Source organism: Cryptomeria japonica, chromosome 4 (genome assembly GCF_030272615.1).
Source record: "Cryptomeria japonica chromosome 4, Sugi_1.0, whole genome shotgun sequence".
Classification (NCBI taxonomy): Eukaryota; Viridiplantae; Streptophyta; class Pinopsida; order Cupressales; family Cupressaceae; genus Cryptomeria; species Cryptomeria japonica.
Window position 1 is genome coordinate 160,610,163 of NC_081408.1, and position 10,030 is coordinate 160,620,192.

A 10,030-nucleotide genomic window follows, 5' to 3' on the forward strand; every position below is an offset into this window, starting at 1 on the left:
ATTTATATTGATTTTATAACATTTATAGGTTTTCATAAACTCATATATGAACTCATCTTACTGACTTTTAATTTTTTTTATTTATATAATTATTTATTAACAATATATATTAGAAATATATTACAAAACTAAATTTTATAACTACAAATACTATACAAGAGCACAACCCTGTCCCGCTATTGCCGAGTGAGCAGCGGATAAATTTCCTAAATATATTAGGTGAAATCGGAAGTGTTTTGCATTGGGGTTCAAGGCACTTTGGTTTTTATTTGAAGATGTTGCTAGGTTTGACTTAGAATGGTAGGTGGATTGCTTCTACCAAAGAAAAAGCCGCGGGGGAACGGTAAAAGCTGACCTGATATCAACTCCATTTCTCTATATATGACTTCCTTCAGGCAGTAGCAAGGCACACCGCCCTTCATTGAGTTGTGCGTTTGTTTGGGATTTCTACACTTTTCCCATGGCCTTCAGAAAGATCGAAAGAAGTGCGGAGCAGATTTTATCAGATGATTTGAGTTACTGGCGTTTGGCGTCTGTGGCTGAAGTGAGAGACAATATGGATAGGATTAAGCAAGAGCGAATCTTAGATTCGTGGGATATTGCACGCCTTTTGGATGGATGGGTGGATGGCCCTGGCTACAGATATACTATTAAGAATGAGTACAAACCCAACATGGGACACATGCTGCTAGTTAGAACAAAAACACCAAGAGCATCGGGTAAGTTCATTTCTCTAGGCAAGTCCACGCCATCGTCTCTATTTTTTTCTGACCTTAAGAATTGAACAAGACTAATCGTATATTTCACTTTCTGCAGATGGTAAATTCAATGAAGAAATGTACTCTGGAGTGGAGTTGAACAGTGATGGAAGAAAAGCCGCTCTATTGCTCTCCTGCGACGATAAAATTACTGAAGTCATGTGCTTCGTTTTAATGAGTACCATAGATAGATTTGTGGAGACGGGGGAGCGTCAATCAGAGTTAGATCGTTTGACAGAAAGTCTGAAGCAGACTTTCTATCACCGTAGAACGGTATTGCACTACGCTGCCGACCAGCCACACAATGGAGAACATGCACAGTGCGTTGCAGATTTGATTCTAAGCAACTTTGAATATGGAAGAGAGTTGATAAAAGCTGGGGATAAATATGGAAGGACTTCTCTTCACTATGCAGCTCATCATGGGCACATCGGCCTGTGCTGTTTTCTAATTGCCAATTGCGGATTACATGCGGATGAAAAGGATCGAAATGGTGAAAATATACTGCATCTTGCCGTAAATAGCAATAAGACAGAAGTAGTGGACCAATTATTGCAGAGAGTGTATGGCTTGAAGAATCTAGTTGCTTCTCAGGACGCCAAATGTAAGACCCCGTTGCATAAAGCGGCGGCTAACGGTAATACAGATATCATAATCATTCTCCTGCAAGACATGAATGAAGCAGACAAGAGACGACTTATTCGTCAGGCTGATTTGTTCGGGCAAACGGCACGTCTCGAAGCAGCAAGGGGAGGTCACAAAGAAGCCTTTCAGAAACTATTGCAAATTGGATGGAAGCCGCAAATTGGATGGAAGCCTCTTGCTGAACGCAACTCTGAAGGTAAAACTGCACTACACTATTGTGTGCAGCTCAAAGATGAAAAAGTGGCCATTGACATGGTTTCGATGCTGCTGTATCATTGCCTGCCTGAAGAAAGATTGCTTCTGCTGTCGGCGTCGGCTACTGGCATTGGTACAGCTGAACAATGTGCTAAATCCGCACATGTACAAAGTTTTCTCAAGCAGCAAAGAGAAAGTGAATGCACGGGAAGCTCAAGGGACTTGTTACTCAGCGCTGTTAGGCTGGGATATGACAAAATGGCATGGGAACTTATCAATAGAGGTGCCAATACTAGTCAATTACACAACAACAACTTCTTCAACAGCGAATTGTCAGATAATCATCAACAGCGCATCAAGAAGTGTATGCTTTCTTCACTTCCTTTTATACAATATTGAGATTATAATAATATATCTCAATATTAAAGTTTTTGTAAGGAAACTTCATTTCTTTTATCCTTTGTAAAAATAAATTCAGTACATTTCAAAGAGTATTTTTTTTTGTTTTTTTTAAATAAACAAAAATATAAATTAAAAGTAGTAATAAATTGAGTCAAATAAAAAAGGTTCGTTGTTTTACTCTTCCATAAAATAGAGGATTCACACAGCAAAATCTTTGGGAGTGCGTCCCTGTTGGAGATTGTAATCCCAATTACAGTTAGCTCCTCCTGCTACCGCCCAACTTCAATCTGCCACCGTTAATAGTTAGTTATTTACTTCTGCGTCTCCATGCTCAGCTCCTACATGTATGCAATCATTTAGAAGAGCACGTGATAACAGCTGTTCACCCTCGTTGCATGAAATAAACTCATATTAAGTTTTTCCACATTTTCTAATTCTAGGGAATTGGTTCTGTGTTGTAACAGCTGTTAAACAGCTCGTTTAATATCTGATCTTCTATCATGCGTAGGAGCTGAAAGTTACACAGTCTGTCTTGTATTTGATTTCCTATCATTCATGGAGTTATGCATTCTATAAATAAGACATTGTAATCTATTGTATGAGTATCAATAAAAATTAGTATTTCGTTTTTGCTGTAGTAGAATATTTCTGTGTTTTATTTTTATCTTCTTCCTTCATATTGGTATCAGAGCAGGTTAGAGGTCTTGGTGCCGACCATATTTCTGTGTTTTATTTTTATCTTCTTCCTTCATATTGATATTAGAGCAGGTTAGAGGTCTTGGTGCCTTCAAGGGGGTTGAGGCTATGGCCTCGACAACCCTAAAATTCCCCTAAATCGTGTTTTGTTTTTTGGTCTCTTTGCTTTCAGATTTGTTATTGTTTTTTCTTTGTGATTGAAGGTCTGCTTACAGTTACAGATTGGTCATGGTGAAGCTATAGCTTAAGTAGGGAGAGTTTGTATTGCCAGTCATTCCATGAGGTCAAAAGAAATCAGAGTAAATTTCAAAAGAAATCAGAGTAAATTAAAGATTGCGAAAGTAGCTCAGAGATTAGGAGGAATTTGATGAATTAAAAGAGTTATCACGGAGTTGTTGAGGAAGATAGAGGCCAGAGAGTGCATTCTGCAAAAAATTCAAAGGTACAAAGAGGATCGTTGTGAAGCAAGGTAGAGGAAATCAGTTTGTGGTCAAAAATCTATAATCTCAGTTGTGTGGAAGAGTCAGCCGTAGCTGAATTTGAGGAGAGTAAGGTGGAGACACTGTAAGAGGTATTGAAGGTGGGTAGTTTGTTTTATATGTGTGTAAGAAAACAGTAATAAGAGAATTGTTGAGATTATCACATAGAAGGAAGACTCATAAAAGGAGCATTATGTATAAAAGCAATGTTTGAGGCCAGCAGAGCCCACTGATAGCAAGGTAAAAGCATCCCAACAAAAACATGGGATTTCCTAGATTCTATTTCAAGATTTAGAAGATTTTCAAGTAATCAACAAAGAAATTAGAGAACAAAGGAATTAGAGAATGCCCTAGCATTCGTGGTAGTTGTGATTAAAGGAGAGATTGTAATCTCAACTATAGTTAGCTCCTCCTGCCACCGCCCAACTTCAATCTGCCACCGTTAATAGTTAGTTATTTTCTTCTGCGTCTCCATGCTCAGCTCCTACATGTATGCAATCAGTTAGAAGAGCACGTGATAACTGTTGTTCACCCTCGTTGCATGAAATAAACACATATTAAGTTTTTCCACATTTTCTAATTCTAGGGAATTGGTTATCTGTTGTAACAGCTGTTAAACAGCTAGTTTAATATCTGATCTTCTATCATGCGTAGGAGCTGAAAGTTACACAGTCTGTCTTGTATTTGATCTCCTATCATTCATGGAGTTAAGCATTCTATAAATAAGACAATGTAATCTATTTTTTGAGTATCAATAAAAAGTTAAATTATTCTCTTCTTTAGCATAATATTGTTGTCTCTATTTTTTCTATTTCTTCAGTCCACACAGAAAATGTACTTTTAAGGGACCAACATTGAAAAATTTTTAAATAGGGAATCGACACACAGAACACATGGAATCAAAATATGCTAGTGCATCCCAGCATAGAAGACTATTTCTCTTTTCCATTGCTAATTACAAGACTTTTAATAAATTATACAAGCCCAAACAAATATATTGGAAACAAAATATCTACTCCTACATTATCATTTCATTGCATGTAGATTTTGAGCGCTAGCTGTAAAACTGGAACAAAATAAAAATTCATTATCGTATCTGTTTATCTGCAAGCTAGGTCATTCGGCATACAATGAATTTACACTAATGATCCACTTTCAAACGTGGCAGTTCTTCAGCGTGTAGAGAAAATGCCGGAAGGAGGCCGAGATCAACCAACTGTCCACGATAGTCTAGGAATGGATTTCGATTATATGTATCGAATGCATCTATATAGCATTGCATAAAGCAATGAAAAGCCAGTACGGGATGTCTCTGTGGGGGACAGGGTCTCACCTAAACAAATCAGTGCCATACCAGATGTTTAAGTGGTGAACCGGGTCCCCCTATGTCGAGGAGGTCTTTTTAGGTCGTTTTATAGTATATATATAGTGTACGAGCTTACATTCCTTGTCGTTTGATGTAACCTGCAATGGACCAGGAAGAAGGGCTTTTGCAGAAGGACTGGCTGCACTTTTTCTAAACCCACACGTTAAATCACCCGTGACGGTGGGCATCTCGGGTGACTGGGGAATGGGCAAGTCCAGCTTAATGTTGCAGGTACACTTTAAATCATTTCTTCAAAGTATTTTGCATGTTTTAAAAAAAGCGTAGATTTCATGAAAATCCTTAACTATTGACAATTGACACAATTACAGACGGAGATGCTTTTGCTGCAAGCAGCAGCTCAGCTAACGTTTCCAGATATTCTACCAATTGAAGAGTTTCCAGGGTCCAAACAGTTCGAGCTAACTCAGAAAGGTCGAAAAAAATACAAGAAAGTTAAAAAAGGAGTGAAAGAATTATTGCCAGCCTCTGAAATAGCCAATGTAAGTACATGTTATATAGTAATACGAAAAAACAACTCTGGTGAAAGTGCTATAGGATTCTTGACCATCATGAATCCCCTAAATTTTCATCACCTGTCCATCAGATTGATGAGGATCCATTGGTGTATTTTCTCGACAACTATCAAGACAAGTACCCTCAAGTGTATAAATCATTAGCGCTCATGGACCGCGGTGAGCTGGTAAGTTTTCTTTCTAAATATTGTAGTGTTGTGGGTTTTCTAAGTACTCTACAAATTTCCGGCCTCAATGTTTGCTATGTCTCAGTTTCGTTTGAAGGATGAAACATCAGATTCAAGTAGCAGTCTGGCCTCAATGTTTGCTATGTCTAAGCTTCGTTTGAAGGGTAAAACATCAGATTCAAGTACCAGCCTGGGCAAGATTCCTACTATCCTGACAGTTCGCTATAACGCGTGGTATTACCAAAATGAGTCAGAAGCACTGGCAGGCTTGGCTATTACAATATCAAAGGCCATGGAAGAAGCGATGACTAAATCCCAGAGAATTAGGTCTTGCTGGAGATACACATTGAAGGAAAGAGGAGGCGAAATAGGCTTCCAATTTCTTTTACCGTGCATCCTGGCCCTGTTTCTTTCAGGTTGGCTTACTTGGGCGTTTTGGATGTTGTTAAGCAGATTGAAGCACAGCGAGCTGCAAGACTTAAAATACGGATCCATTCCTGTGACTCTAGTTGTTGTTTTTTGGACCGTAATGAGACAACTTTATTCTGTTTTCAAACCTGTTAGTGTTCAAATTATGGGATATGTTAGCCTACCTGACCACAGCAAAAATCTTGGTTATCAGCATCAAGTGATATCTGACATCAACTTTTTAAAACAACAAATTCGGCAGAAACCGTCTTTGTTCTGGAAATTTCTTGCTGGTAATTGGTTATGGAGAATGTGTGGGCTCTATCTTGACACTATTGAAGGTATATCCATTCCGAAAACACCCCCGCCTTCCAAAGATGATATCCGCATTATTGTCTTCGTTGACGACTTGGATAGGTGCGAAGACACCGTTATTTTACAGGTATTTCTCATAGGAATCAGCTTTATTCTTTAAGCGATTAATATGGCGGTAAACAATGGTATACACCTCTAAACTAATTTACTTGTAAATCGTATAATCAGGTGCTTTCTGCAGTTAATTTGGTCTTGGCAGTTTGTGAGATTAATGTGATTCTTGGAATGGACAAGAAAATGATCGCAAGAGCAATAGCACATAAATATCAACATCAATACCAAGACAATGCTAATTTAAAAATAAATCCAGTAGACTTGGCGGATAAATACTTAAGCAAAATAGTTCAGCTGCCATTGGCCTTACCAGATTCGGGCAACGAGGAAAGGATAGAGTTTCTAAATCAGCAGTTGGGAGAGGAGTTCATGGAAAGTGGTGACGACGGAACAGAGGAGAGCTCACAACATTCAGAAGGTTCAAAAATATTACAATCTGTAGATGCCAATAACATTTCATTTCAATTGTTTTACTTTATGTAATGGAAACATTTTCTGATTGATGCAGATCCTCAGTGGAGCGTTTATCAAGCAAATAAATAGTTCTGATATCAAAATGAAAAAAATAAAACAAAATACATAAATCTTACATATCAATAAACATATAGAAATTGATCTAAAAGCTTATTCAAATCTTTATATTCATTTAAATTGAGATTACAAGCTTCTTGATCACAAGATCAAGAGTTGCATGATTTAATGATAGAGACACTGAATTTATAATCTGTCTTTTTATGCACAATTACAACTAGCTTTTTATTGCAGTTTTTCTATACAAATAAAAGAAATTAATAAAATTCTCTATCTCATATTCAAACTACAGTTGTACATGTGGAAAAATTAGCATGCCAACAATTACAATCCATTTCTTAGATGCCAGGCATTTCATTTAAATTGTTTTACTTAATAAAAAGAAACTTTTTCTGATTGACGCAGATGCTCAGCTAATTGATACACAAATCTTTCAGCACGAACGGCCAGAGCGTTTATCAGGTTCCCAAATTACAATATATTTGTTAGATGCAAGGCATTCAATTTTAATTGTTTTACTTAATAAAAAGAAACATTTTCTGATTGATGCAGATGCTCAATCCAGAGATGAAGAAAACCGTCTAAGAAATCCTCCAGAAAGCGGCCTAGAGATCAAGTCAATAATTTCCTAATTACTCGACCGTTTGAGAGCATTGAGGATTAAGCTTTGCAAACGGACATTTTCAGGTATCGAAGTTAGAAACACTTTCTCTAAGAGCTTCACATATATCGATGTGATTGAATAGTCATATATTTGTTAAATGCAAGGGATTCCATTTTATAAGTTTTACTTAATAAAAAGAAACATTTTCTGATTGATGCAGATGCTCAATCCAGAGATGAAGAAAACCGTCTAAGAAATCCTCCAGAAAGCGGCCTAGAGATCAAGTCAATAATTTCCCAATTACTCGACCGTTTGAGAGCATTGAGGAGTAAGCTTTGCAAATGGACATTTTCAGGTATTGAACTCTAAGAGCTTCACATCAGAACCTGATAAATATATTGATATGATTGAATGGTCAGAAAGGGGATTTTGGCATTTTACTAGGCCCTGATGAAAGAAGGTCGAAACTGAAAAGCATGCCAATAAATAGCCAGTTGATTCTGCCAAGCTACAGCGATGAAGAGAGGAAAGCAATGGTTTTCTTGAGCACACAAGCAAGCGATGGCCCACAACTTCCTCGTGAATGGAAAAGATTCCTCACATATCATCGTCTAGCGTGGAATGTCCTTTTCCGATTCAAACAAGTGAAACACTTGCGAGGATGGCAGGTCCAACTTCTTGTATGGATATTCTGTTGTTGGCAATGGAAAGACAATATGAACCGTATTATAGAGGTAGTTTACCAGCTGTAGTTTTCTTTACGTTATAGTTTACTCGAGTTTTAACTCTCGAGATCTACTTACAGAACTGGAAGGAGCTTGTGTCTATAGAGGGCGGCACTGTAAATGATGATGACCCCTCACTCAAAATTATTGTTGAGCATTGCCTTGACAGAATTGTTGAGCATTGCCTTGACAGAAAAGTGGAAGATAAGGGGAACGACAAGTGGCGGTTAATGATTAAGACTTTGGACGAATATGATGTTTCCTTGAAGAGCATTCAATCTTTTCAAAAGTTTCGTCTACATTGTGAGATTGGATATCTCCCTCCGCCTCCTGCAAATGCCACAGAGCCAATGAGGAGTAACTCCGTCCGGGAACATCCCTCACTAGGCTCTAATTTGTCTTCGAGGTAGAGGGAGATAAGAGTTGATGGAGACATGCAACAGTAATAGTGCAGACATTCACCGTTATGTTACATACAGGCAATGAATATTTGAATCCCTAAAAACTTAACAATCTAGTTTGAAAAATTCTAACTGAAAAGCTATGTTTTATTTTTCATTATTATTATGGTTTCACTTGAATTTCATTATTTTTCGTTATTATTATGGTTTCACTTAAATTTCAGATTGCATGTATGGACATAATAATATAAGATATGGAATTCCTTGTGTTGTTAGATGTTTTCTATTTTTATTCATTTAGATTATTAAAATGGATGTCCATTCTTTTGTGTTTTAAAATATTATATTGTTATTGGAAATAACATAACTTTGTAAATTATTTGTATTATTGCTAACATCATCATTTTAGAAGTTATTTTGAAAATTAATTATTTTTATTTTAATGTAGGATATAAATATAAAAGATCATTTGAATTTATAGATAATATACCTTGTTTATGGATTTTTATCTTTTTATTTGACAAAACAAATAGAATTCCATAACAATATAACTCAATGTCAATTTTTTTTCCTTTATATTATTTTTTCGAACATACTTATTATAGTCGCATATCTTGCATGTGAATTTCATCATTCATATATGAAATCTATGAAAATATAAATTCAACAAAAGTCACCCTTCAATCTAACCTTATATTATATTTGGTGTTTGTTTCTATGTTATATATAAAATTACAACGAATGTTTGTTAAAGGTATTTTCTCACAAGTACTTGTAACATGTAAAGATCAAATAGCCACGATATATATGTCGACTAAGGTTTTCTTCCATATGGTTATATTTCATACTTTTAGAACTTGTTCTTAGTGTATTATTTCATAATTCATGTTAATCTAACTTTAGAATATGAGAAAGTTATCTAATTTTTCTCTGAATTTTTTGTTAAAAATATTATAAGTTTACTTATTTTCTAATTTCTTGAACAAAATAATTATGATTTTACTTAATATGTGTTTCCTTATCATATTATATTTTATTAAATATTTAATTCAACTTAACATTATAATATGAAAAAAGAGATGGAGAGCAAGAGCGAAGTTAGCAATAAGGTTTCAGTGGTTGTAATAGAGGCAAATGGTGATGGTGAAAACGACCCAAACAGAGATGGGTTTGCAACATGGTTGAATCAGGAGCCTTCATTTGACTAGGAGATGGGTTGTGTTTTTTCTTCCCTACCTATTTTGTGTGGCTTTCGATCTTCCTACTTTGTTTTGGGGCAATATTATGGCTCCTTTTGTTTTGCTTTGTCGACACCTTTTCTCCATCTAATTTGGCCTCTATTTTGGCCCTTTTCCTTTTGTATGGGATTGAGGTGACTCAACGACCTTCCACTCTTCAACATGTGTCAAGGTTCTCCTAGTTATCTTGACCCCTCATTGGCCTAAGGGTTATATCTATTGATTGGTCTCTGCCTATAAGAGATCCCCCCTAATGTGATAGGTTCTTGCGGATATTATGCGGCCCCTAGTTGTCCTAAGTGTGGGTTCCCTTGATGTCTTTTTGGTGTGTGGTGGATAGAGGTTTCTTTGTTGTAATAGTTTCTTTATAATGGGTGGTTGGTTGTTTATCTCTGTGGGTACCCTTGTAGTGGGATTTCTTCTACTATTTTGGGTATTGCATGTATAGAGCAT

At 36.4% G+C, this 10,030-nt stretch overlaps 2 protein-coding genes across 3 annotated transcripts; both read left to right on the plus strand.

The window, feature by feature from the left end:
• Window positions 1-350: 350 nt before the first annotated feature.
• LOC131875425 (uncharacterized) lies at window positions 351-4,471 on the plus strand. Its single transcript, XM_059219666.1, has 3 exons — window positions 351-719; window positions 817-1,962; window positions 4,344-4,471. The coding sequence occupies exons 1-3, from the start codon at window positions 461-463 to the stop codon at window positions 4,457-4,459; spliced, it is 1,521 nt and encodes a 506-aa protein (XP_059075649.1). The 5' UTR covers window positions 351-460; the 3' UTR covers window positions 4,460-4,471.
• A 216-nt stretch (window positions 4,472-4,687) lies between these two features.
• LOC131040806 (uncharacterized) lies at window positions 4,688-8,499 on the plus strand. Of its 2 annotated transcripts, XM_059219667.1 has the most exons (10): window positions 4,688-4,772; window positions 4,871-5,041; window positions 5,146-5,241; window positions 5,327-6,091; window positions 6,193-6,496; window positions 7,015-7,071; window positions 7,162-7,296; window positions 7,434-7,568; window positions 7,658-7,947; window positions 8,019-8,499. In XM_059219667.1, exons 1-7 carry the CDS (start codon window positions 4,746-4,748, stop codon window positions 7,239-7,241), a joined length of 1,500 nt encoding a protein of 499 aa, XP_059075650.1. In that variant the 5' UTR covers window positions 4,688-4,745; the 3' UTR covers window positions 7,242-7,296; window positions 7,434-7,568; window positions 7,658-7,947; window positions 8,019-8,499. The 2 variants fall into 2 exon arrangements, with proteins under 2 accessions (XP_059075650.1, XP_059075651.1); XM_059219668.1 differs by lacking the exons at window positions 7,015-7,071; window positions 7,162-7,296; window positions 7,434-7,568; window positions 7,658-7,947; window positions 8,019-8,499 and adding an exon at window positions 6,587-7,007.
• The last annotated feature ends 1,531 nt before the right edge of the window (window positions 8,500-10,030 follow it).